A 26,349-nucleotide genomic window follows, 5' to 3' on the forward strand; every position below is an offset into this window, starting at 1 on the left:
TCCTCAGCCCTCCATTCTCTCCCTTCTTCAGCCTTCAGCTCAACAGAACCCAGAAGGCAGACGAGTGGGTTGCCGCCCTGGCTAGAGCAGGTCTCTGCTGGTCCCTCTCTGAGCCCCTTCAGCTGGTTTTCCCAACCAAGCAGCACCCACCTGCCCCGCAGGGGTGGCGTCACCGGCCCTCGCTGGTCGCTCTGCAGCCGCACGCACTCGAACGGCCTTGTGAAGGGCCTTGGCCCTGCACCGCAGTGAAGTGTATGTGGCGAGTTTGTGAGCCCAGCCCACACTGGTTTTAGGAATCTGAGATTTTTTAGTGAAAAAATCTAAGAGCAGGAAGGTCAGAGAGCCAGGTCTGACATCGCAGCCCGCTTCCAGTCTCCTCCAGGCCAGCGCAGGGGCTGGCCGAGGAAGCCCCAGCGAAGTGCAGCTGCCTACCCTGCAGGCCTCCGGGGAGGCTGGGCAGGGAGCGGCACGTCAGCCCCGTCTGCACGGAGCGTTGCTGGAGGCCAGCTAGGGCTCCAGACAAACTTAACTTGCCATCAAGGCCCTGGGTCAGAACCAGGCAAGCACAGGGCTGACCCGACTCAGATGTTGGGCCACAAGCCATCGGGGACCCAACCCAGGGACCTGCCCCTCCTCTGGCTCTCTCTGGAATGCCCTTGCCCAGGCCAGAAACAAACCAAATAAGAGGGTGGTGTTGAGGGGGTAACTGGGGAAGGTGTTTGGGGAGCCGCTGGGAAGACGGGCCGCAGGACCTCTGGACTGGCCTGGCCTGGAGGGTGGTGAGCTGAGGAGCCTGGGTGTGCAGGGCAGGTGAGTCCCAGGCGGCCCCCCCCCCCCCCCAGGCCATCTCCTTGGCAGACAGATGCGTGCATGACCACGTGCTGGGAGGGCTCTGTCTTGGGGGTTGGGGAGATGGCTGGGGAGGACTTCCTCCTGCTCCAAGCAGTTTCTCCACCCCCCACAGGCCCCTAAATCCATCCTCTGGGCAGTTAGTGAGTCCGAAGTGAGTGCAGCTCCAGCCCACTTCCCTGTAGCTGTTCCAACAGGCCTTGGGAAAGAGCTGAAATGCATGAATCGTTGTCCAGAAAGCACATGCAGATGGCACAGCAGCGATACAGGCTCAGAGGGAAGACAAGCACCTCAGGGCACCCCCGGGGCGAAGACTGCGGGCCAGCCAGGAGGGGCGACCACCGGCCCAGCCCCTCAGAAGGCAGGCGCCCCCAGCCAGCAGCGCCGCACGCGGCCGAGGTGCAGATGCCCGAAGGCGGCAGAAGTCAGTGTCCAGGCTCAGGTGCCGGCTTTGCAAGCTGTAGGGAGCGCCCCCCTAGCTTCCCCGGGGCTTCCATTTAGGGCAAGTTTTGGGAGCAGACAAACTTCATACCTCTGTCTCAGACAGGCGCCCTGAGGGCCACGCTCTGGGCTGGCAGCGAGCCCTGAGGACACTCAGGAAACAGACCCTGAGGGTGCGCTTGGGGCAGGCTTCCCGCACCCAACCCCCAGTTTCTCTCCAACTCCTCTGCATCTGTCTGCAAGCACCCCCCACCCCCAACAAAGAGCCTCCCAGGGCCCGGAGGGGGTGGGGTGGATGTCAGGCTTGACACCTGGGCCTCCAGAGGAAGGGGGCAGGATACCTGGGCCCCAGCAGGGGGCCCTGTCTGAGGCTCAGTCTTGGAGGGGGATTTGGGGTGGGTTCCTGGAGCTCTTTTAGCCACTCTGAGGGGTTTTCCGTGTGAGGGGACTGGGGCTGGGGGGGGGGGGGGGGTGGCAGGAAGCTGTCCCCAGGGGAGCCATCCAGGCCCATTCAAGGGTTGAGCACTTGTTTAGGGTTAGAGCTGCCCCCTCTGGGGACCTGGATTGTCCAGCCAAGGCCATTGTCCTGCCCCCTCCCCCCAGTCCCTCCCAAGCCTCTTTGAACCCGAAGTCAGATATTTTCTCTTCCCCTCCCTCTGGGCTTTCCCCACCCAGAGCCTCGGGCAGAGGCTGGGGCTGGGTGGTGGGGGAGGGAAAACGGCCATTTAGGTACTGGGATATTCGGTCCCACAGTGCGGGGTGTCGGATCCCTCTGTGTGGACAAAGGTTGGGGAACCCGGGCACAGCCAGTCCAGAGCCTGGCCCTAGAAGGGGCAGTGGGGGTCGGTCCCTGAGTCCAGCCGGTCAGGGGCTGTGGAGTGGAAGCCCCGGGTGTGGAAAGGAGGCCTTGCCCGGCCGTCTGCCCTGGAGATGGGGTGGATTGTGGAATTAGCAGGCTGGGCGGAGGGCAGCAGCCGTCCGCAGCTTTGGGGTAATGGAATTTGGCCAGTAATCTGGATGAATGCCTGGGTCTCTGGACTGGGGGTGGGGGCGGGCACAGGGTGCCGATGAGGAGCCGAGGGGCAGCCCGGCAGTACTGGTGCCACGCCGTAAATGTGGGAGGAGCGGGGGCCCCAGTGCGCAGACGGTGCCAGGGTCTTCGGAGAGGGGTCAGCCCCTGGGCTCCCAAGACCCTGGAGAAGATGTGAGGGGTCCCAGGCGGCTTGGAGGTGTGCAGAGCCCGAGGGAGGGCCGGGCAGTGGGGCCGGGAGTTGGAAGAGAACGTCCTAATCGGGGACTGTGCCCAGGGCCCTGGGGCTGGGCCGGGGGACTCGCCTAACGGGGGCTCCCAGACATTCCGCTTCCACAGACACCACCGCCACCAGCAGGCAAACACTCTACGCCTCAGTTTCTCCCACCTCCATGGCTCTCTCCTCCCCCTCCCCCCGGGGGCGGGGCCAGAGGTCAAGGCTAGTGGGTGGGGTTGGGGAGGGGGTGAGTGGCGAGCAGTGCCTCGGAGAGCCCTCCTTCCTCCAGGCCCCCGGCTCGGGGCGCCGTCCTTCCCATGGCGGGACACCTGGCTTCCGACTTCGCCTTTTCGCCCCCACCAGGTGGTGGAGACGATGGGCCAGGAGGGCCGGAGCCGGGCTGGGTTGACCCTCGGACCTGGCTGGGCTTCCAGGGCCCTCCTGGCGGGTCTGCCCTCGGGCCGGGGCTTGCGCCCGGGGCGGAGGTGTGGGGGATTCCCCCGTGCCCCTCGCCGTATGAGTTCTGCGGGGGGGGTGGCCTACTGTGGGCCTCAGGCTGGAGTGGGGCTGGCACCCCAAGGCGGCCTGGAGGCCCCCCAGCTCGAGGGCGAGGCAGGAGCCGGGGTGGAGAGCAACTCTGAGGGGGCCTCCCCCGAGCCCTGCGCTGCCCTGCCTGGGGCCCTGAAGCTGGACAAGGAGAAGCTGGAGCCCAGCCCCGAGGAGGAGGTGAGTGAGGTGCAGTGGGACTGGGTGGAGGCTGGACGGCAGGGGCGGCCAGGGAGGGGAGGGGAAGCGGTGGCCTGCAGCCTTCTTGGCCTGGAACCCGAGGGGAGCTGCAGGGACCGGGTGGGAACCGAGGCCAGAATTCCGGCGGAGCCGAAGGGAGGCAGGGGTGGGTGGCCTCGGGGAGTCGGAAGCTGGCCCAGGCTGGCCTTGCTTCGGCCTGGCCTTCGTTGCCAAGTATGTACCTTCCACTTCCTAGGCCTGACCAGGGTCTGGTCTCCATTTATTACAGTCCCAGTGTCTGACCCAGCTTGGGGTTTGAGCCCCTGCTCCCACCTGGAGCCTCCCTGATAACTTGACCCTTATCTTACCCAAATGCCTGAGGGTAAAAACCGTGCTCACTTCTCCCTGGGTTATTGTTCCTGAGATCGGAGGGTGTGGCTGGTTTCTGTAGACGCTCCTGTTCGGCTGTGTGGCCGCGTGCTGTGGGCTCACCTCCCGTCCAGTTCAGGGCTGGTCCCCCATGGCTTCTGCCTGGGCCAAGAGCCACCTGGTGCAGAGGGCACCCCCGAACCCCCTCAAGAGCGACAAGTACCCAGTGCAGCGGAATTTCTTAAGCTTTGAACTGGCCCCTCCAGGCCATTCCCCAAAGGAAGGCACGTTCAGTCCAGCCAGGACTCCTCGGGGTGAACGGTCCAGCTCTCCGCAGGGACCAGTGTAAGCAATTAGAGATCACGTCGGAAGCCTCCGGCCGCCGAGGAGGTGTGAGCGGTTTCAGCTGGCCTCGGAGCCCTGCCTCTGGGCTGGAGGCGACTGCTGAGCCTTGAATAATAATGGCTGCCAATTGCGGTCCATTTCCTAAGTGCCTGGCTGTGTGCTCGCATTTCTACATCATTATCTCATTAACTGCCACAGACTCTCCCGGGGAGGTATTATTAGCCTATTTCACGGGTCTTAAACTGCTAAGTGATAAGCTAGGATTTGAACTGGGTTTACCTTATTCAACCCCCCGAAGTAGGATTTGGAAGAGCCCTGATGGGGACAGCTACGGGTTTGAAACCTTGGCTGAGCAGGATTGGGAATGGAAGGGAGCGGGTGTGAGTTGATGTGATTGATTACCCTTGAAATACTTCCTCAAGGCTCCCAGGACCCCACAAAGGCCTGACCCTTCCCCGGTCCCCTGGCCCACCCACCTCTCTTCCATCCACCTTTCCTTGCTCCCCTCCACCCTCAAGGCTCAAGGGCCTCGTAGACTTGGCTGCTGCGTGTTCCATCTGCTGGGATGGCTCTCTGAGCAGCTGCACCTCACCCAGTCGCTCGAGGCCCAAACCAGGCATCCTCACTTCCCCAGTCTCCCTATGTCCACTCCTTTGGAAACACCACTATCTTTACGTGGGAAATGCACCCCGAAATCAATACTTACTACCACCCTGTCCCAGCCACCACCATCTGTGCCTGGAAAACTGCAGTTGCCTCCCTAGTTATCCCCTCACTTCCTCCTTAGTCTCTTGTCACCATGTCAACTGGACTGAACACCTTACAATGTGAGAGTCAGATCATTTCATCTCACTGCAGCATCGGCAGGGTCTGCCCTGCTCACCCCTCTGCTCTCCTAGCTCCTCCCCCTCCCCTTTCCTCTGCCCACTCACCCAGCTCGCCTAGCTGCTGCCTGGCCTGTGCCGGCCCGCCTAGCCCGCCACCTCAGGACATTCCCACTTGGCTGTTTCCCTTTGCTCAGTGCACCACCTCCATCTTATTTAAATTGTCCTGCATGCCCCACCTGCTGTGCTCTGTGATCCTCTTCCTGGTTTCACTTTTTCCACGGTGTGTGCTGTCTCCACACTAGCATGGAAGCTCACGAGGCCAAGGCTTTTTGTCTATTTTGTGTAGCCACTGGCTTAGAGAAGGTGTAGAATAAATCTGTTGAATTAATCACTGAGGATGCTTCCATATTGCAAAAAAAAGATATAAAAACAAGGGATAATTGGCTTTTTTGGGGAGTTCAATGACCACACACCCAGGTTTCAGGTTCAACACCACCACCACTCCCTCCCCTTCCCCCGCCTCCTCCCCTTCCCCCGCCTCCTCCCCTTCCCCGTCGGGAGCCTGGAGCCTGCAGGAGGCTACCATACATGTTTCTCTCTCCCCACACCCACACCTCTCTAACATTAATTTTAAAAAGGGGGGATAATCAGCTTTTTAAATGCACCAGCCATATGCAGAGCACTTTGTTCACACCTCTCACACACCTGTAACTTTCTGTGGTGTGTGTGTGTGTGTGTGTGTGTGTGTGCTGGGTCATGGTCTGGGACCCCACAAGCTGGGAGGAGGCATTGAGATGAGAGTTAGAGGCTGGTGCCCTTGGTTTCTCTCGGGCTGTTCCTCCAGCAGAAAGCCTCTGAGTGTTAGAGCTGCCCAGCAGGGGCTCCGTGACCTGCTCTTTCTAGCATGTGTGCTGCTCAGGGTGAATGACGGCTGTAGATGGGTTGTTTCAGGTGTTGGGTGGGCGGCCTGGATGCAGAGGTACTCCCACAGACCAGTCCTTGGGGCCCGGGTGGGCAGGGGCGGACAGCGGTGTGCCTGTGTTCTTACACATCCTCTGCCTTTTTAAATGCTGTTGCAGAACATGAGAGCTCTGCAGAAAGACCTCGAGCAATTCGCCAAGCTCCTGAAGCAGAAGAGGATCACCCTGGGGTACACTCAGGCCGATGTGGGGCTTACCCTCGGCGTTCTCTTTGGTGGGTCCCCCTCAGCATGTGCTGACCCATAGAACAAAGAGACCACACCTCCCCTGGGAGGAGCAGTTCTGAACCTGGGCCTTTGCTACCAAGGGAATGAGGGCCGGGCTCCGGGGCAGGCTCTGCCCTTGCCCAGGACGAGGGTGCAGAGGGAGGAAGAGATTTGGGCCTGCGCTCCGTCTGGGAAGTGGGATCCTGGTGTGGGACCTTGTGAGCGTGGGAAGAGGTGGTGACACCTGGGTCTCGGGGTCATGAGGGCCTTGCCTGTTGCCTCACCTTGCTTCTCTTTCAACCCACCTCCCCAGGCAAGGTGTTCAGCCAAACGACCATCTGCCGCTTTGAGGCCCTGCAGCTCAGTTTGAAGAACATGTGTAAGCTGCGGCCCCTGCTGCAGAAGTGGGTGGAGGAAGCTGACAACAATGAGAACCTGCAGGAGGTGAGGGTAGGCGGGTGCCCCGCGTCCACTGCTTCCACCCTGGCTGGCAGCTCTGCTTCTTGGGGCAGTAGCCCTCCATCGGGGGAGGTGATTGCTCAGTGCTGCTGGGCCAGGTGCAGCTGCTGGTCCAAGCCTGCCCTGGCAGGATCCTTCTTTCTCACCTTCCGGCTCTGGTGACACCTCCATCAATGCCCCTTAGCAACTTGCTCTTGAATCAGACCTGGCGGGTTTGAAGCCTGCCCTCCTAGCTCTTTGTCACCCCCTCCCCACCTGCCTAGATATGCAAAGCAGAGACCCTGCTGCAGGCCCGGAAGAGAAAGCGGACGAGTATCGAGAACCGAGTGAAGGGCAACCTGGAGAACATGTTCCTGCAGTGCCCGAAGCCCACCCTGCAGCAGATCAGCCACATCGCCCAGCAGCTCGGGCTGGCGAAGGACGTGAGTGCCCTGCCCTCCTCCCCTGGCCCCACCCCCTGGCCCGAGCTCTGGTGCCTGCCCTTCGGCCTCTGGATCTGTTGGGTTTGGGCCAAATGACCCATCTGGAGTTTCTGAGCGAGTCCCTCTCCCTCCCCCACCCCCAGGTGGTCCGAGTGTGGTTCTGCAACCGTCGCCAGAAGGGCAAACGATCGAGCAGTGACTATTCTCAACGAGAGGATTTTGAGGCTCCCAGGCCTCCTTTCTCAGGGGGACCAGTATCCTTTCCTGTGGCCCCAGGGCCCCACTTTGGCCCAGGCTATGCGGGCCCTCACTTCACTACACTGTACTCCGCGGTCCAGTTCCCTGAGGGGGAGGCCTTTCCCGCTGTGCCTGTCACCACTCTGGGCTCTCCCATGCATTCAAACTGAGCTGCCTGCCTTCCCAGGACGGGGAGCAAGGGAAAGAACCCGAGATTGTCCCAGGGCTTTGGGATTAAGTTCCTTTCACTATAGAATTGGGAGCACAAACGGTGTGGGGGCAGAGTTTGGGGAGCTGGTTGGCGGGAAGGTGAAGTTCAGTGATGCTCTTGATTTTAATCCCCTATCACTTTGATTTTAATAAAGAAACCCGGGACACAGTGGGTGGATACTTGTGTCTTTGGTTTATCCTCTTCCAGTTACTGAAAGGGAGGGGGCGGTATGCGATGACCCTGAAGCCAAAGTGCGGAACCCACTCAGGAGCCACAGTGGCAGGGGAGCTGGGCCTGGAACCCACGTTCTTTCGAAGAGGCCCTCAGAGGCCAAGCCAGTTCTTAGGAGCTTGTGACACAGGGTCCGAGGGAATTTGAGTTGAACTTATTTCTGCTCACAGATGTGGTTACTTATAGACCAGTGATGGCGAACCTTTTGAGCTCGGCGTGTCAGCATTTTGAAAAACCCAAACTTAACTCTGGTGTCACATATAGAAATTTTTTGATGTTTGCAACCATAGTAAAACACTTATATTTTTGATATTTATTTTATATATTTAAATGCCATTTAACAAAGAAAAATCAACCCCAAAAATGAGTTCACGTGTCACCTCTGACACGCGTGTCATAGGTTCGCCATCACTGTTACAGACCATTCCCTACTAGGAGCTGGCTTTTTGCTTTCCCCATGCTACTTTGGAAGTCCTTGGTGGCATTATGCTAAGAAATCCAGTCTTTAGGGACTTATTTCCTCTGCATAGAACCCCAGCTAGAAACTCCTCCTTGTGCTTCCTTGGTGCCAGGGTCCATGAGGCTTCCCTTCCTTTTGCCCGTCCTGTCCGTGAGTGACTCCGCAGACCCTCCGCGCTTTAGTCCTGGCTCTGCCGCTACCACATAGGGGTCCTTGCCCTGGAACTCTTTCCTCTGGAAAAAATAGGTTGGTAAGCCATGGTAGGAGTGGAAAGAGGGTGGACATGTATCAAGATAAGGCAATGCCCCACATGTGGGCTGAGCTGACACAGGCCCAGGCAGCAGCTGCTCTAGCTGGTTTTCTGCCCTGGTAGTGCAGGCACACGTTGGCACTTCACAGATGTACTTTTTCAAATCGGAGGTAAGACCCTCCACCAGTAAAAGATGACGGCTCACTTTGTTGCGGTGGTCTGGAACCGAACCCGCAATATCTGAGGTCGGCCTGCACTGGGGAAGCTGGTACAAGTTCTGCCATCTGCATGAAACTGCCAGACCCCAGCTACCTAACAGTAAGGGCAGCGGATGTTTTCTTTTAAACTAGAACCCTTCATTACCTGGGTTTCTTTTTTCAGGCTCCAACTTCATCCCATATATTTGCACTTTTTCAGTGAGCAGGTATTTTTCTATCTTTTCCACTCATCTCCCCTTCCCCTAAGAATTCACGTTTTCCAAACCTTTCCAAGTCCATTCTATCAAGAATTGGAAAGCAAGGTGTTCCAGACCCACAAAGGAATAACTACCTAGCAGCAAATTAATATATTCATTCTTTATTTGGAAATGGAAGCAAACCTCTGAAAAGCCAGGCCACAGGCTACAAACATAGTCAGTGGTAGGATTAGAGTTTGGGGGCTGTGCCCTAGGTTTTCCCAGAATGCCTTAGGTGGTGCCATCCAAGTTGAGAACTCACTTGTTTGGGTCTGGGGCTTATATCTTCAGGCACAGGTGGTCTCTGTAGTTGATGATGCTCTGATCAGACACTAGTGTCCGTGACAGTAAGGATCTATGACTTGTAACGGAATTTACAGCTCACTAGCAACTTCCTGAAGGCATTATCTTTGGCAGGAAGCCATCTCTTCTGTCACCTTGGCCGAGAGGCCTGTTCCACACCTGGGATCCATAGCAATAGGCCTCTGCCCTGTAGTCATTCCCTCCTGGGGAGGCAAGAGAAGAGGGATTTCTTAGGACCCACTGGTGTCCCACTGTGTCCACCCATGGCCAGCTCGATCTCTGGCTCCTTGGTGGTGGGCCTTAGGTCTGGACGCCCATGTGACACCCTGGGCACCGGAAGTCAGCCTCCCTGGCAGCCTGGATACTGCAGCCAACACAGGCCACGTGGAACCAGAGATCACATCCATCACACTGAACCCAGGCCACTGTTTCTTCTTGGGGCAGGCTGCAACAAGGGGCTGCACAGGGCTCCCCGCCCCCAACCACAGGAGGCGTCATGGGGGTGCTCACGGGGTGCTTCGGAGGATGCCCAAGTCGATTTCTGAAGAAAAACAAAAACCTGGGTCATTGAGAACCTGTAGGAGAAGCCTAGAAGTTTCCCTTGGATGAAAATAGTGGGTCCAGATAGACTCACCAGAATAGTGGTGAACCTGGTTGCTAGAGCTAACCCGTCTTGCCATTCAACCTGTTGTCTGCCCACTGCCCACCTCATCCCCAGCCGAGGGCCACCTCCCAACCTGAGGATCTAAAAAAGAATCGAAAGGTAGGGAGGAAACAAGACTGTGATCTAGCCACTTACCCACTGGGTGTCAGTGGAGTCTTCTCTACACAGAGTTTCTTCCTGGGCTCTCTAAGGACGGGGGGGCTCTCAGGAGCCTCTCTCTCATCATCCAATTCTGCCAACACGCGGTGAGCTGATTTCCTTCGATTTCTTGGGGTTGGGGCAGAAGGGGCGGTCCCCTCTTTCCCATGGGGAGTGTGGGGAGGTAGGCTCGGTGGCCCACCCCCCTTCCTGGAGAAGGTGAGGGGCTGTGGCTGGAGCTTGCTGAGGCTGCCAATGGAGTTGAGGATCAGTGTGGCTTTTGGTGCAGGGGACAGGGTGCTGAGGGGACGCTGCGGAGCCCCCTGGGGAGGCAGCATGGGCTGGAAACCAACCCCGGTTCCCTCTTCTACCCTAGATCGTGGGATGGTAATGGCAGCGAAATCTTGAGGTTTGACTCGGACTTGCTGAAACATGAAGTAGAACTCCGAGGGGCTGGTTCCTGGGGGCCTTTCAGGGCCAAAGGTCAGAAGGTCACCATCGCTCAACTCCAGCCTGTGACCCTTAGGGAGTCGGACACTGTTGACCAAAGTCCCTGTTGATGGTGGGGCACCAGACAGATACAGGGAATGACAAAAGCAAATGACCAGTTAGGAGTGGAGAAAATGGCCCTGACTTTCTGGGGAACATGAGAAAGGACACCTGACATCAAATCCTCACATGCTAAGTCCCTCGGCAGGTGGCATCAGACCCTAAGCTCTTTCTGAGCTGGGAACAGGTGTGTTCCTTCTGCCTCCCACAGAACATGGGAGGGAACATTCTATTGAGGTCCAGTGTCAGACATGCTCACCCTCATCCAGCTTCCACTCAGCATAGCTCAGGCTCTGGGTTCCAATCCTGATGCCACCTCTTACCAGCTCGGTGACCCTGGACAAGGCACACCTCTTTGTGCCTCATTTTCCTTGTCTGTAAAATGGGGATGTTAATGCCCACCTACATTCCATGAATTTAAAATAGTGCCTGGCTTGATCATAAGCACTAAATGAAGGTGCTACCATAGTTACCCCCACACGCTCCTCAAACGGAGTCCTTCCATTTCACCCAAGAGGAAAACAGACCCAGAGACGTGAAGTGAGGCCTGAGGCTGGCTGTGACCACCTCCACGGCAGGGAGTAAGACACATGCCCATATCATGAAAACAGTGAGACAGATCCTAACTGCCCCAAGACAGGAACAAGTGTCTCAGCAAGTCCGGAAACGGAGTCATCGAGCTCAGGCCCCCCAATGGCCACAGAACACCCCCATGGATATTTCCCTGATGCTGCCCCAGGCTCTGGAACCACCTCCTAGCCCCTGTTTGAGCTTAATGGAGACCAACAAGAGTCAACACGGCATGCTTCTGGTGGAAAGACAGGTCCGGACTGCCTTGTCCACCCATCCGTCCAACCTGACAGGGAGGCAGGCAGGCAGGGTCCCTGTGGAATCCCTTAATCATTCCATCCCCGAACTGCTGACTGCTCACCTTGGCTGCTGTGGTCCTCCAGGCTCACCCTCCAGTCATCACCCTGGCGCTCAGCGTGCAACTCTGCATGGACTCCGGAGATGAAGCCGGGCTCCTGTTGGGGCCGCAGGGCCACATCACACAGGTCGGCCCTGCGGCCCAAACGATAGGTGCAGCCAGTTCCGCTTGGGGGGTGGAAAGTGTAGAGGTCGCCGCCCCTGCCGCCCCCAATGCGCAGCAGCTGGAAGCAGGGCAGCATAGGCAGTGCCGCTGCACACCAGCTCTTCCACGTCAGGGATCCATCACCGCTCCCCCTCCTGGGCCATGCACGGGGTCCAGGCTCACGTTCTGTCTGGTGCAAGCTTGAGTTGTGCTTTGTGCAATTTCAACTTTGAGCACAGTCCCTGAGCAAATTCAGAATGCAGGGATCCTAGGCACGCGATGCAAAATGGCTGTCAAGCAGCTCCAAAGCGGAAAAATTCGGGGCAGTGCACAACGAGCACGTCCTATGGCACCTTGGATGAACCGGATCCTCAGGCCGAAGAATTTCCCGGGCGCCTTCAATCTGTTCGAGGCAACATACCGTTAGGCAGCTTCCGGGGAACTGCAAACTGGCGCGCTCCTAATTCTGCAATGCTAACCTGTCATCGCGATGACATTGGAGAAAACAGCTTTGTCCTGTCAGACCCGCTTCTCCAAATGGAGCAGCCAGCCCTCCTGCTCGTCCGCGCCTCGCTCTCCTGGCCAACCCCGCACTCATAACTAGCTAGGTTTAAACCCAGTGGGAAGTGACTCCACTGTCACCCCCCAAAAGGCAGAGAGAACGGGTCCCTACGTTCTCCAAGACACTGGACCTAAACCCCATCTGCCGGCTTCTCCGGGGGGTGGGGTGGGGGAACAGAAACAGCTCCCCGAGACGATGCGAGGCAAACCCAGCCTTCTGCCCACCCCAGCCCGGTGCCGGATCTACCGCGTGGTGCAGTCTCGGAACGGTCTCTGCAGGCAGTGCCGGCCGGCGCGGCGTCCGGGACCCTCGGGCTCCTGCCCGGCGGGCGCTCCGCAGCTGTTTGACAGCGAGGGCGCGGGGCCCGGGGGGGCGCGGCCTCCGCGCGCGGGCAGCGCAGACCCCGCCTTCGGAATTCCCGGGTCCGAACTTGGCGCCCGCAAGCCCGCCCCGTGCCGTTCCTGATTGGCCAGCTTCCGGGGTCTCCTCCGCTCCATTGGTCAGGGTCGGACGGGTCCCTCAGGTCCCGCTTCCGCCTTTTCTGATTGGTTGACAAGTTTTCCCGGGTTCCCGGAGTTGGGAGGAGCCGCCAGGGCGCGGAGACAGCAGCGCCGGCTTCCGGCCCGGCTTTAGACACTACTGCGCCTGCGTGCACCTCAGACCCACCACCGGGCCCGCTCTGCGCAGGCGCGGTCAGGCCGCCGGCCGGCAGGGAGCCAGGTGCAGGCTCTCGCGCGAGTGAGGGCCTCGGGAGCGTCGGTTGGGGGAGGGAAGGGCCGAGCGGGGGTTCGGGGGTGGGTTCCAGGGGTGGTCGGGGAAGAGGGCACGGGCCGGGGAAGGAACGGACGAGGTGCAGAACAGCCTTAGCGCTCAGGGTCCAGCGGGGCGAAGGCCGGGTGTCCCGGGAGGGGAGGGCCCGCGGAGGGCGGGAGGCGGGAGCGGGCTGAGGTGAGGGAGCCGGGCCATGCCTTCAGGAGGAAAGCAGATGAGAGTGCAGGGCGGGCGGGCGACAGGGCTCCCGGATTGGGGGGAAATAGGTGGATTTGGGTGGGGGGGTGGGAGGCCTTGAGCCTCTGCAGGGAGCAGGGGCGGCGGGTTGGCAGCGGACGGGATCGTGGGCAGGAACGGGAGGCTGCAGGGAGCGTTTGGGAGAGATGTCGGGGAGCTGGCCTTTCCGCCCGGGGACCTAGGCTGCCTGGACCCCCCGGGGTCCTGGGGAGCCGCGCTGCCCGGCATGCGGCCACATCCCTCCGGGGCCAGGCCGTGGGCTTTGGTCGGGAGGGACCCGGGGGTCCTGGCGTGGTGTGTGGATGGGCTTGCCCCCGGCCTCGCCGAGCCTTGGCGGGGACTCTGGAGCCTGGGCTCGCAGCCCCTGCACCGCACACCTTCCTCACCCGCGACCAGGAATGGCCGAGTCCGTAGGAACTTGAGGAGGAGGGTAAAGGCGCGCCCGGACCCTGCCAGCCTCTCAGTAGCGTCCCCCGTCCTGGCTGTGGCCATGGTTGTGCCAGGGCCAGGCTGGGTCCAGCAGGCTCTGTGGGCGTCTCCTTCCTCTTCTTCCTGGAAGTAGGAAGAGGAGCTCGGCCCGGCCTGGCTCTGGTCTGAGGACCGAGACTTTGTCTGAGGGGCTTTCCCTCTGGGGGAGGCCTGAGCGTTGACTTGCAGTGCCCGTGTTTCTCCTCTTGTCCAGGGGAACGTAGATGGCTGGACTCAGGATCTAGAGGCTCCAAATAATGTGGAGATGTTTCGACCTTCAGGTCAGTGGGAGCCGGCAGGGGACTGCTGCTGTCTCTCTCCCGGGAAACTGACCATCTTTGTCCTTGTGATTCCTCAGGTTCCACGGGGCTCATCCCCCCGTCCCACTTCCAAGCGCGGCCCCTTCCAGCCATGCCGCGAATGGCTCCCTCCTGGGTCTCAGACATCCCCCTGGCCCATCGAGGTGTCTCAGAGAGGTGGCCAGACTTCCAGAGGCCTCCGGGGATCGTGTGGGAGCAGGACGTTTCTGGCGATGGGCAGGAGCCGGGGTGGAGGGACAGGTAGGGGCCGCTGCCGCGCTCTCAGGCTTGCCTGCCCGTGGCCCTTCACTGAAATAGGTCCGTACCCTAGTTCAGCCCTTAGTCCCATCGTTTGTTCATTTATCCATAGCAAGTATCGGTGCCTACAGTGCATAAGTAGTACGAAGAGCATGCTAGATGCTGGGGGTGGGATAACAAACAAATAGGAGAAATCCTGATATCAAGGATTTCCTTAAAATTCCAAGGGAAGAGACATCGACCAACAGCTGATCATAATCAGGCAAGATACCGTGTCCTGTGCTAGTATGGACTCATTCTGGCGGATGGTGCCGTCCGAGCGGACCGTGCTACTTGTTGACGTGCTGTCTGTAGAGCTTCTCATCGATGGTTCCTGCATGCCTTTTCCCTGACAAACTGGCAGCCGTTGTGCATTGTGCTCTAGAGTGGGATTGCGGTGGTCGCCCTGGGCCCCACCAGCGGGCAAGGAGCATGACGACAGGGAGCCCCAGAGCTGCTGCCAGGACACGGGCTCTCTGTTCCTAGCTTGGTGCCGGCTCCGGCCCTGTGGCCGTTCACTTCGTTTCTGTAGGCTGTCGTTCCCTGCTTAAGCCCTGCGGTCCGGGCCTCAGTGAAGGAGCTGTGCCAAGAGCCGGGTCACAGGTGCTTTCAGCAGCGGTTGCGGACCACTGGTGGCCCGTGAGGTCCGAAAGGTTGGCGACCGCTGCTTTAAGCTGCATGTGCGCCAGGGGACTTCGCTAAAGGCTGGGACTGCATAGTTTATTGACGTGCTGTCCTCCCGAACCCCTCACTCAGCGTACCTGACTCTAGACCAGCGGTTCTCAACCTGTGGGTCGCGACCCCTTTGGGGGTCGAACGACTCTTTCACAGGGGTCGCCTAAGACCATCGGAAAACACATAATTACATATTGTTTTTGTGATTAATCACTATGCTTTAATTATGTTCAATTTGTAACAATGAAAATACATCCTGCATATCAGATATTTACATTGATTCATAACAGTAGCAACATTACAGTTATGAAGTAGCAACAAAAATAATTTTATGGTTGGGGGTCACCACAACATGAGGAACTGTATGAAAGGGTCGCGGCATTAGGAAGGTTGAGAACCACTGCTGTAGACGCTCCCAGCCAGCACCTGGCCGTACTGATACTGGGAGCCCTTAAATCAGAATTCAGAAGTCCCTCCCTGCACTTCCAACCTCTTCAGAATATGTGGCCCAGTGATACGCACAGTTGCTGATAAGACATCCAGCCTGTATATAGCTCTCTCTAGAGCAGCGATTTTCAACCTTTTTCATCTCATGGCACATTACTAAAATTTTGTGACACGCCAAAAAATGTTATTTTTTGCCTTTCTGACCAAAAAATAGGTATACTTTTGATTGATTTACAAAATAATAATAATAATTACCTACACTTTCTGCTTCAAAGTAACTTTTTAAAAAATCAGGTGCTGCCCAACTTGCATGGCTCAGTGATTGAGCGTTGACTTATGAACCAGGAGGTCCTGGTTCGATTCCCAGTCAGGGCACATGCCTGGGTTGCAGGCTTTATCCCCAGTGAGGGGCATGCAGGAGGCAGCCAATCAATGATTCTCTGTCACTATTGCTGTTCTCTCTCCTCCCTCTCTGAAATCAATGAAAAAATATTTTTTAAAAATTAAGTAAATAAAAAGTTAGGTGCCTATACTTGTAATTTATATAAGGATTTCTGATACCAAGAATGAACCAATGAGATGCAACCTTATTCAACGTGACCAATAAGATACAACTCTATATGACCTATATATTTATGGTCCAAGACCGAGTATTCACATCCCACAGCTATTTTTGTTAGCTGGTGTCATTTTTTTTACTTGACAATCTAAGGGAAAGAGGTCAGTGCCCCTGACTAAATAGTTAGGTATTGCATGTTTGAAAAATTCTTGTGGCACACAGTTGATAATCACTGCTCTAGAGGGCCATGAGCCCAGAGACTAGACCTGATATGCTTAGTAGGGCCTTGATGAATTGTGATGGTGATGGAAATGCAGAGATCCCTCAGGTCCAGGTTCATTCCCACATGTGAGCAGAGGGAGCTCTTCTCCTGGGGCCACCTTCGCAGCCAGAGACAGGTCTCACCTGTGCTACCCTGTCTTTCAAGGTCTGTGGAGCTGCAGGGATCGCAGGCCTTGCGCCAGCAGGCAGAGCTGATCTCTCGGCAGCTGCAGGAGGTGCGACGGCTTGAGGAGGAGGTCCGGGTCCTGCAGGAAAACTCGCTAGAGCAAAAGATGAAGCTGGAGACCCAGGCCATGGAGCTGGAGGCTCTGGCACGGGCAGAGAAGGCTGGCCGAGCTGAGGCCGAGGGCCTGCGTGCCGCCCTGGCTGGGGCTGAGGTTGTCCGGAAGAACCTGGAAGAGGGGAGCCAGCGGGAGCTGGAGGAGGTTCAGAGGCTGCACCAGGAGCAGGTGAATGTGGGGGTCGGAAGGCCTCACCTTCACAGTGGGGATCTGGCCAGGGGCTTCCCTGCAGAAAGCAGATATGGGAAAAGACGCCCACGAGCAGTGGCGGGATGAAAAGCATGCCCTGGAGAGAGGGGGACCTTGGTGTTTTGGCATTATTCAGATGGCTCTTGTTCCCAGGACTCAGCTGACCACCCACCACCTGAAGCCCTCCTTCCCCTCCAGTAGGAAGTAGTTTGTCTTCCTACCTCACTCTGGACACCCCGTTAATCTGGGGGCTCCGGCGGGGACAGGTCCCGAGGTGAACTGGGAAGGAGACTGTTCAGTTGGTAGGCATTTATCAGTGCTTACTCTTCCATCCCTGAGACAGGAGCTGGGCCTCTGGTGAACACACCAGCGAGTCCCTGCCCGCCTGGGTGCAGCTGGCGGCCTAAAGGGGGACCCACATTCAACACTTGACTTAATCCTAAGTAGTTGCCTGCCATTGGGAGAAGTGCCGTGAAGAAGGACAAGGGAGCCTTAAGCTGTTAGGGGAGTTAGAAAGGTCATTTTAATAAGTCAGCATGTTAAGAAATGAAACCATAATGATACCGGAAGAAAATCTGGGTGAATTCCTGGTAACCTTGAGTGGGGAAGGTCTTTACGTGTGAATCAAGATCCTGAGCCACTAAAGAAAGGATTGGAATGTTGACTATATAACACTACTGGTAAACTTAGGAATGGCAATAAAAGTAAAATTAAAGGACAACTGGTAGCCCTAGCTGGCTTGGCTCAGTGGGTAGAGCGTCGGCCTGTAGACTGAGGGGTCCTGGGTTCGCTTCCAGTCAAGGGCACATGCCCGGGGTTGCAAGCTCGACCAGGAGGGTGTGCAGGAGGCAGCTAGTTAATGATTCTCATCATTGATGTTTCTTTCTCTTTTTCCCCTCTCCCTTCCTCTCTGAAATCAATAAAAAAATTTAAAAAAAAGGACAACTGGTAAATTAGGAACAATATTTACAGCTCATATCACAGAAAGAAGCAAATATCTCTACTATATAATGTGTGTGTAGAAATTGATACAAGGAAAACAGTAATCCAGCCAGAGATAGTGCAAAGAAAAATATAAATGCCTTTAGATTCGCGAAAGATGCATAATGATAAGAGGTGACTTTTAAAAAAACATTTTTATTGATTTCAGAGAGGAAGGGAGAGGGAGAGAGAGATAGAAACATCAGTGATGAGAGAGAATCATTGATCGGCTGCCTCCTGCACGCCCCCTACTGGGGATGGAGCCCGAAACCCGGGCATGTGCCCTTGATCAGATTCGAACCTGGGACCTTTCAGTCTGCAGGCTGACGCTCTATCCACTGAGCCAAACCGGCCAGGGCAAGAGGTGACTTTTGTTCTGAGTAGAAGTTGGCTTGTCAGATATGGGCGGTGGAGATGGGAGCTGCTGTGACGTGAGGCAGCACGTGGGACAGGAGGCGGCCAGAGGGGTTTGAGGGCAGGAGCTGAGGGGCCCTGGGTGGTCCTGGGACTGTAAGGCCTCAGGCCCATCCAGAATTTTATCTTAGGAACAATGAGTGCCCGGCTTAGTGGCATGGCTCAGTGGTTGCGCGTCGACCCATGAACTAGGAGGTCACAGTTCGATCCTGGGTCAGGGCATATGCCTGGATTTTGAGCTCAGCCCCCAGTAGGGGGTGTGCAGGAGGCAGCCAATCGATGTCTCTCTCATCATTGATATTTCTCTCCTCTCTGAAATCAATAAAAAAATATTTTTTCAAAAAAGAACAATGAGCAACCAGTGAAAGGTTTAAAACAGGGAAATGACATGATCATATTTGTGATTTATGTCCAAAAAGTTCACTCTAAGTGTGGCGTGGAAATTGGGCGAAGGGAGACCAACTGGAGATGAGGACAGCCGTGTTCCCACTTCCTTGTCTGTCCCACGACTCCCTCCGTGTCCCTGGCACCACTGAGAGGTGCAGTGAGGAAAGGGCGAGCCGCCTGCCTTCCTAGAGCTTCCTTTGTGTGGGCTGTGGGACTGCAAGGCCCTCTCAGATGACCAGGGGCAGGGGCAGGCAGCAGGACAGAGTGGTGGTGGGTGGGGATTGGAGGGCCCTGGGAGGGTGACGTGGAATCTGAGAAGAGCCATAGGAAGTGGGCTCAGAGCAGTGGGCAGGGGCCCCGGCACGGGGGTGTTGCAGCCGAGGGAAGGAGCTGGGTTTTGCTCAGAATGCCAGCCGCTAGAGGTTCCTCAAGACTGGTCAGGGGATGGTTGCTGTCGTCTGGACCAGAGGTGAGGCTGGCCTACCTCAGGCTGGTGGCTGGAGGTGGGGAGAAGTGAAGATATGATTTGGGGGAAGACCAGACAGGAACTGCTGATGAGTTGGAGTGTGATGGGGACTTAAAGGCTCTAGGGTCGGCCCCATTTGCCAGGCCTCTGAGGCCCTGTGGGCGATGTGCTGGGCTGTTGTCTAAGGTCACAGGAAGTGGGAGACAAGGCCAGAGCCAGGGGAGATTTGGAAAGCCCGGGTGTGGGGGTGAGCCAGCCCCTGCTGAGACCCCTCTCTCTGCAGCTGTCCTCCTTGACACGGGCTCACCAGGAGGCTCTTTCCAGTTTGACCAGCAAAGCCGAGGGCTTGGAGAAGTCTCTGACCGGTCTAGAAACCAGCAGGGCCGGGGAAGCCAAGGAGCTGGCCATGGCCCAGAGGGAGGCTGAGCTGCTGCGGGAGCAGCTGAGGTAAGTTGGTGGGTGGCCAAGGGGGGCCCAGCAGGTGGTGGGTGGGGTGAGTCTCCAGGGTGCCCCTGATGGCTGTCCTATTCCCACACTCATCCTAGCAAGACCCAAGAAGACTTGGAGGCTCAGGTGACCTTGGTTGAGAAGCTAAGGAGATATGTGGGGGAACAAGTTCCCCCCGAGATTCACGACCAGGCATGGGAGTCAGAGCGACTGAAACTTCTAGAGACCGTGCAGGTGAGGGTGCTGGGCCCATCTGTGCAGGTGGGTGGCCCAGGACCTGGGAGGACCTGCCCCAGGAGGGAAGGGTGCAGACCGGTGCTCTCTGCCCTGCTCCCTGGCAGCACTTGCAGGAGGACCGGGATGGCCTGCGCACAACGGCGGAGCTGCTGCAGGTGCGCGTGCAGAGCCTCACGTACATCCTGTCCATGCAGGAAGAGGAGCTGGCCAGGAAGGTAGGACCCTCGCCTCCCTGTGGGCGGGCCCGGCTGAGAGCTCCCCTCCCTGCACACACACCTCTGCTCTCTGTGGCTCCTGTCACCTGGGCAGACCAGAGAGAAACCAAGATGCAGCTTCCTCCTCTGCTCCCCAGGAGCCACATGACCGCTTCCCCCGCCCACAGGTGCAACCGTCAGATTCCCTGGAGCCCGAGTTCTCCAGGAAGAGCCAGGCTCTGCTGAAGCACTGGCGGGAGAAGGTGTTTGCCCTCATGGTGCAGCTAAAGGCCCAGGAACTGGAGCACGGAGCGTGCGTGCAGCAGCTGAAGGGACAGGTTACTTGGCGTTCTTCCTCCCCATGGTTACCCCTGTTTTCTTTACATAAGGGGTGGCATTTAGTTAACCAGCGTTACCGAGTGGCTGCCATGAGCTGGGAGCAGCCCTAAACAAAGACAGAGCTTAGGTCCTGGAGCAGACACAACAGGCAAGCAGACAGTTAGGCAACGTCAAGAAATCATGTGTGCTGTGAAGAGTGGGTTGGCCCACCACACGACAGACCAGGGGGCAGCCTTAGGTGGGTTGGTGAGGAACGGCCCTCCTCCTGGCGCAGGGCACAGGCTTTGCGTGGAGACCTGGACTCAGGAGGCCAAGCTTCTTGTCTCCCCGGGGGGAGTTCATTCTGAGACCTTTGTGCTGCCCCTTCGATCCCAGTGCCCGCCTGCCTCTTCTCCCCCAGGTGGCAGAGTTCCAGGAAAGAGTGGCTGCCCAGAGCCAGGAGCAAGCCATCCTGCAGCGCTCCCTGGAGGACAAAGCTGCGCAGGTGGAGGTAGAGCGGATGGGCGCCAAGGTCAGAATCGGCCACAGTCATGGGGCTAAGGGAGGCCTGGGAGCCCGGGTCAGAGGGCCAAGGCCCCAGAGAAAGGACCCTTTCCTTTATTGTCTCCTTCACAGTCCCTGCAGATGGAGCTGAGCCGTGCCCAGGAAGCCTGTCGCCGGGGGCAGCAGCAGACAGCCTCGGCTGAGGAGCAGCTGAAGCGTGTGGCCAAAGCTATCAACAGGTGTCTGGATAGAGGTGGGGGTGCTGTGGGTGGGGTAGGATTTCTGCTTCCCCAGCTTCCGAGACACCTTGGAGTTTAAGAGCCTTAGGCAAGCACAGCTAGAAAGATGGCCACTGGAAGGTGCAGACTGGAGGGTCTTAGCTACTGGGGGGTGTGAGCTGGAGGGACGTAGCCTCTGGAGGTTGTGGGCTGGAGGGACTTAGCTGCTGGAAGATGGAGGTACTTAGACTCTGGAGGATGTGGGCTGGAGGGACTTAGCCTCTGGAGGATGTGGGCTGAGGGACTTAGCTGCTGGGGTGCAGGGTTCGAGGGACTTTACTGCAGGTGGTGGTCGTGCAGGGCTGGAGAACTTAGCCATGTTAAAGCTCCTGTGTTCATTTTCTGGGGCAGCGCCTCTGCATTCACACCAGGGTCACTCTGACTGCCATTGCCTGTGTGACTCGAGGTGAAGAAGCTTCCTCCTGCATTTGGTCCAGTAACAGCTTGAGCTAGTGGAGCACTGGGAGGATCCCGCCTTCACAGCTGTTCTTGGATGGGGAGTGTGGGGACTTGCTCTTTACTTCCTCTTTAACATTTTACAGGCATGCCCTGATTACTTGGAAACAATCGTCCAAAGCTTTACACTTCGTCGGCATATAGGCAGTCCATTTAAAGCGCATGACAGCTCCTTCTTAACCAATTGCAAGTCCCTGTGCATTTCCTTCCTGATTTCTTATATGGCCTTCAGAAGGGCCTAAAGGAGAAATGAAGCTTCTGGTGCTGGGAAGCACCCTCCTCGCCTTGGACATTTGGGGTACCTGGTCTGCATGGAGCTCTTTGTTTTTTCCAATACATTTTTTTTTATTGATTTCAGAGAGGAAGGGAGAGGGAGAGAGAGATAGAAACATCAGTGATGAGAGAGGATCATTGATTGGCTGCCTCCTGCACGCCCCCTACCGGGGATAGAGCCCGCAACCCAGGCATGTGCCCTGATCGGGAATTGAACCCTGACCTCTTGGTTCATAGGTCGACACTCAACCACAGAGCCGCACTGGCCGGGCCTGTGTGGGCCTGCTGGTTTGTTGCCTGGGCTCTGCAAATGTTTACTGCTACCCTAGCTCAAAATTGTGTTGCAGGATGGACTTTGCCCACCATCCCCTTCTGTTGAATTTGTACCTTGTGGACTAATTGAACTTTAAAAAATGAGGGAAGATTTCATACATACATGGAAGTAGAGCGGGTAGTTCCGATAAACCACCACCTGAGTTCAGTCCATCCCATGTGCTCCCACTTGCAGGAGAGCAGAAAGACTCGCTGCGGGCAGGGTTTTCCTTTGGTACGAGGACATACTGAAATGGGCCTTGCTATTGGCTAATGGCCAAAAAGTCCACAGCCCACGCTTGGCCTGTGGCCAGATGTGTTAGCTAGTTTTTAGACGGCTTGGAGACCTTACCAGAAAATGGCTTTAGCCGAAACCGGTTTGGCTCATTGGATAGAGCGTCGGCCTGCGGACTGAAAGGTCCCAGGTTCGATTCCGGTCAAGGGCATGTACCTGGGTTGCGGGCACATCCCCATTAGGAGATGTGCAGGAGGCAGCTGATCGATGTTTCTCTCATCGATGTTTCTAACTCTCTATCTCTCTTCCTTCCTCTCTGTAAAAAATCAATAAAATATATTTTTTTAAAAAAATGGCTTTAATAAGAGCCACGGAAGGGGTTGGAATCACCAGAGCAGTTTCAGGTAAAAGTTGTCTCTGCTGTGCTGAGGGATACAACAGGCAGCCTTTGTGTCGGCCTGTTTTTCTGTTGGCGGAGACTTGACTGCCCCCGAGTTCCAGCCCTGCCCCTGGATGCTGCCATGCCCCCCCGGCTTGGCCGCCCCCCCCCCCTCCCCCCCGGGCCTGTTTAGGCTTCTGGGTCTTTTGAGCCACTTTGGTTCTGGTGGGTTCATAGCCATCCTTCCCGGGACCCTGGGAAGGATGTCACTTAATGCTTCTTGGGAATGGGTCCCTTAGAAAACCAATGGAGGCCATGGCTCTGTTCCTTAGGAAGAGGCACCTAAGTGCACACCCCCTGAGTGTGGCACATGTGCCGGGGGAGGCCCCGACCTGCAGAGGCACCAGGGGCCTGGGGTGGAAGTCTAAATCCGCTAGAGATGAGCCAGCCTGTGGCACTCGCCTTGGCCCCGCCGAGCCGTGTCTGCTGGCCCCTGACAGCAGAGGCATCTGGGCCCAGAGGAGGTGTGCCCGGGAGCCTCGTGGCGGCTTTACTGCTGGCCCAGAGGAGAAGCTGGGGGGCCAGGAGCAGCGTGCTTTTCTCATGAGCAGCTGGGCCCTGGGATGTGGCAGTCACTCCAGGGCTCAGGCCCCAGGTTTTCCTGTTTTATCAGCCAAGGAGCCCGGCACAACTTGGCTTCAGCTTTTCTTTTCCCAGCTTCGATTTCCTTCCCTGCTGCCCGCAGGTCCGCCGCTGAACAGGCTGGAGGGAGGAGTTCTACAGCAGGTCAAGTCCTGGGGGTGAGGTGGGGTGGAGGGTGAGTGGCCTTGTATCTTGTCCAGCTTTCAGACCTGGATCCAGAACACCATGGCCGAGGTGGAGCAGGCTGCAGCCCGGCTGCCCAGCCTCAGTAGCCGAGTCAGCTATGCCGTCCGCAAGGTCCACACTATTCAGGGTGGGTAGGCAGCTGCCAGACCAGATCTGCCCCGCCCTGCCCCGCCCCGCCCCACCAGCTCTCTGTTGCCCGTGTCCATCCTCCTACCTTCTCATCAGTCGGAGCCTTTTCCCCTTCCTCCCCACCTCCCTTTCCTCTCCGAATGCGGCTGCTGTCTGCCTTCCTCCAGGTCTGATGGCTCGAAAACTGGTCCTTGCTCAGCTGCGCCAGGAGAGGTGAAGTTTGGGGCACTTGGAAGTGGATTGGAGGATGGTGGTGGGGCTTTCAGGTGTTGATTGTTGGGACCCAAAACAATAGGAATGAGGGATGGGGTGAAGGAGTCAGGCAGCTGGGTGACCCCTCCCCCACTCTGTCTCAGCCACCCCCCAGCCCCACCAACCAAGGAGGTGAGCCTTGAGTTGGAGCAGCTGCGGGAAGAGCGGAACCGCCTGGATGCAGAGGTGCAGCTCAGTGCCCACATCATCCAGCAGGAGGTGGGCCGGGCCCGGGAGCAAGGTACGCTTGGTCGCCTGGCCTGGGTCCCTGCTTCTAGCTGGGACAGAGTCGGCACGCTGGGGGCTGGGGGCTGGGGGCTGGGGCCGAGGACATGGAGAGGACCAAGGGAGCCTGAGCCCACCCCTTCCCAGGGGAGGCGGAGAGGCAGCAGCTGAGTGAGGTGGCCCAGCAGCTGGAGCAGGAACTGCGGCGGACCCAGGAGTCCCTGGCCAGTGTGGGGCTGCAGCTGGAAGCGGCTCGCCAGGGCCAGCAGGAGAGCATGGAGGAGGCTGCCAGCCTGCGGCAGGAACTGACCCAGCAGCAGGAGGTCTACGGGCAAGGTGTGCAGCAGGGAGATGGGGTGGAGGGTGGGGTCCACGAGCCATGGCTCCCCAACACCCCATGTGCACCTTCACCCCAGCTCTGCAAGAGAAAGTGGCGGAAGTGGAATCCCGGCTGCGGGAACAGCTCTCGGAAGCAGAAAGGAGACTGAACGAGGCCCGGAGGGAGCACGCCAAGGCTGGTGAGGCTCGCGGGTGGACGTGGGCGTCCAGGACGTGGACGTGTGTAGACAACAGGTTATTTTAGAAGCTTTCTGGGAAGCTTCCTTGGAAGGTGCTGGAGTTACCAAGCACCCAGGTAGCCAGCACCCTCCACAGAGGCGACGTCCCTCCATGCCTCCCCACCGAGGACCCCCAGCGCTTTAGTAGGAAAAATGTCTAACCCCTCGCAAGGGAGGACAGTCCTGTGATGAGCGCCTGCACCGTCCTTCTGCGCCTCGACCCAGCCCTTGCTCACGCCCTCGCTCACCTGCCACACTGGCTCCTCTGGCACACACCACCAGATACATTTCTGGGGAGTCAGTGAATTACAAGCATCATGGCTGTTGACCTGCATCTCCTACAGAGAGGACAGTGTCCCATAAGCCTCAATGCCATTGCCACATTGATGAAAATGTACATTTGTTGGACAAAATCTAATACTCGGTTCATATCCAGTTTCCCCTCAGGGCTCCGGGAAGGTTCGGGTGGGGAGCAGATTGACAGGGTCCTAGAGCGGCAACCCCTCTCCCTGTACAGAAGGGGTGGTCACCAAGCTAGGACCCAACGCTCCTGCCCATCATCCCAGTCTTGTTTTCATGGTGCCTCTCGACCTCTGGGCAGGCCCACACCTGTCCCCTGCTTCCCCACAGTGGTCTCCCTGGGCCAGATGCAGCGCAAAGCCACCCGGGAAAAGGAACGGAACCAGGAGCTCCGGCGCCTGCAGGAAGAGGCCCGGAAGGAGGAGGGGCTGCGGCTGACCCAGCGCCTGCAGGAGCTGCAGAGGGACAAGAACCTCCTGCTGGTAGGGGAGGCGGAGGCTGGGCTGGTGGGGAGTAGAGGTGTGGAGAGAAGCAGGGGAGGCTCTGCCCTGCCTGGTGGCGTTGAACCCTCTCCTTCCCAGGCCACCTTGCAGCAGGAGGGTCTCCTCTCCCATTACAAGCAGCAGCGACTGTTGGCAGTCCTGGATAAGGGAGGGTCTGTGCGGCCCAGCCCCTGGCCCCGGCCGGCAGGGCCATCGGCACCAGCACCTCCAGCAGCAGCGCTTGGCCCCAGGGCAGCCACTAAAGGTAGTGGTCTAAGTGGGAAGGGACAGATGGTGTGTGGGGTGGGGGAGCACTTCTGGAAGCTCTACCCCAGATACTCCAGTGCATGAGCCTTGTTCTCTGTGACCCTTTATTCACATCTGCCATGGACCTGAGAACCTCCTCCCTCACCCCCCCACCCCCAGGGGCAGCCCTGCTCCTCTGCACAGAACCTCATGGCCTTCTCTTGTCTGGCTCCATCCCCTGGTCTTTCCCAGAATCCCTCTCTGTCCTGCTGGATGACCTGCAGAGTCTGAGTGAGGCCATTTCCAAAGAGGAGGCCGTTTCTCAAGGAGACAACCAGAACTCTCCTGCGGCCAGGGGCTCGGAGTGCCTGGGGGCTCAGGGGGGCCCAGCGGGCCAGGAGGATCGTGAAATGGGGTGAGGTTTGGGGGCCTGCCCTCAGGGATACCAGCCACCAAGGTGTCTGGATTTTGTGCCTCAATAAAGATGACTGAATAGCCCTAGCCGGTTTGGCTCAGTGGATAGAGCATCTGCCTGCGGACTGAAGGGTCCCGGGTTCAATTCCAGTCAAGGGCACAGGCCCGGGTTGCAGACTCAATCCCTAGTGGGGGGCGTGCAGGAGGCAGCCGATCAATGATCTTCTCTCATCATTGATGTTTCTATCTTTCTTTCCCTCTTTCTTCCTTTCTGAAATCAATAAAAATACATGTTTTTTCAAAAAGATGACTGAATAGAGCCATTGCACAGACGTGTTGTCTCTGGGACTCCGTGCCGCCGCCGGGAAACGGTCCCACGCAGAGGGCGCCTTTCCCAACCCCTTTCCTAGGTTGCTGGGAAGCTTTTTGAGAAGCCCCAGGTTTTCTTTATTCTCTAGTTTCAAACTCTTTACCTCTGGAAGGTGATCAGCACCAGAGTGAGGAGGACAAACCTTCACCCACTCGGCA

General features: G+C 57.6%; 3 protein-coding genes across 10 annotated transcripts; 2 read left to right on the forward strand and 1 right to left on the reverse strand.

The window, feature by feature from the left end:
* Positions 1–2,854: 2,854 nt before the first annotated feature.
* Positions 2,855–7,278, forward strand: POU5F1 (POU class 5 homeobox 1). Its single transcript, XM_070418992.1, is given in 6 exon segments — positions 2,855–3,064; positions 3,066–3,272; positions 5,884–5,998; positions 6,304–6,434; positions 6,713–6,871; positions 7,015–7,278. Coding segments are annotated over 6 exon segments (1,086 nt in total).
* A 1,554-nt stretch (positions 7,279–8,832) lies between these two features.
* On the reverse strand, positions 8,833–12,344 carry TCF19 (transcription factor 19). Of its 2 annotated transcripts, XM_070418991.1 has the most exons (5): positions 12,249–12,344; positions 11,300–11,843; positions 9,817–10,372; positions 9,528–9,558; positions 8,833–9,220 (listed from the first exon to the last, which is right to left on the reverse strand). In XM_070418991.1, exons 2-5 carry the CDS (start codon positions 11,535–11,537, stop codon positions 9,119–9,121), a joined length of 927 nt encoding a protein of 308 aa, XP_070275092.1. In that variant the 5' UTR covers positions 11,538–11,843; positions 12,249–12,344; the 3' UTR covers positions 8,833–9,118. The 2 variants fall into 2 exon arrangements, with proteins under 2 accessions (XP_070275092.1, XP_070275090.1); XM_070418989.1 differs by having other exon boundaries at positions 8,833–9,558.
* Positions 12,345–12,662: 318 nt separating this feature from the next.
* CCHCR1 (coiled-coil alpha-helical rod protein 1) lies at positions 12,663–26,136 on the forward strand. Of its 7 annotated transcripts, none has more exons than XM_070418982.1 (18): positions 12,663–12,740; positions 13,693–13,759; positions 13,837–14,038; positions 16,183–16,486; positions 19,039–19,202; positions 19,301–19,436; positions 19,544–19,654; positions 19,822–19,971; positions 20,373–20,483; positions 20,588–20,694; positions 23,231–23,343; positions 23,513–23,558; positions 23,702–23,838; positions 23,970–24,158; positions 24,239–24,340; positions 25,010–25,161; positions 25,261–25,426; positions 25,660–26,136. In XM_070418982.1, the coding sequence occupies exons 2-18, from the start codon at positions 13,744–13,746 to the stop codon at positions 25,824–25,826; spliced, it is 2,373 nt and encodes a 790-aa protein (XP_070275083.1). In that variant the 5' UTR covers positions 12,663–12,740; positions 13,693–13,743; the 3' UTR covers positions 25,827–26,136. The 7 variants fall into 7 exon arrangements, with proteins under 7 accessions (XP_070275083.1, XP_070275085.1, XP_070275086.1 ...); XM_070418984.1 differs by having other exon boundaries at positions 12,686–12,722; XM_070418985.1 differs by lacking the exon at positions 12,663–12,740 and adding an exon at positions 13,080–13,473.
* The last annotated feature ends 213 nt before the right edge of the window (positions 26,137–26,349 follow it).

This window comes from Myotis yumanensis, unplaced genomic scaffold, assembly GCF_028538775.1.
Source record: "Myotis yumanensis isolate MYYU_CA2020_CCGP unplaced genomic scaffold, mMyoYum1.0.hap1 SCAF_6, whole genome shotgun sequence".
NCBI lineage: Eukaryota > Metazoa > Chordata > Mammalia > Chiroptera > Vespertilionidae > Myotis > Myotis yumanensis.

What these genes read in the sequence shown, in the direction of transcription:
- TCF19 (XM_070418989.1), bottom strand. Translation starts at nt 11,537, where the DNA reads ATGCTGCCCTGCTTCCAGCTGCTGCGCATTGGGGGCGGCAGGGGCGGC. An exon ending in GGAGGACCACAGCAGCCAAG is followed by an intron (nt 10,373 to 11,299) that starts GTGAGCAGTCAG and finishes CACCATCAACAG; the next exon opens with GGACTTTGGTCAACAGTGTC. An exon ending in ACTCCACTGACACCCAGTGG is followed by an intron (nt 9,559 to 9,816) that starts GTAAGTGGCTAG and finishes GTTTTTCTTCAG; the next exon opens with AAATCGACTTGGGCATCCTC.
- CCHCR1 (XM_070418985.1), top strand. Translation starts at nt 13,237, where the DNA reads ATGCGGCCACATCCCTCCGGGGCCAGGCCGTGGGCTTTGGTCGGGAGG. An exon ending in TGCAGCAGCTGAAGGGACAG is followed by an intron (nt 19,972 to 20,372) that starts GTTACTTGGCGT and finishes CTTCTCCCCCAG; the next exon opens with GTGGCAGAGTTCCAGGAAAG. An exon ending in CCCCAGGGCAGCCACTAAAG is followed by an intron (nt 25,427 to 25,659) that starts GTAGTGGTCTAA and finishes GGTCTTTCCCAG; the next exon opens with AATCCCTCTCTGTCCTGCTG.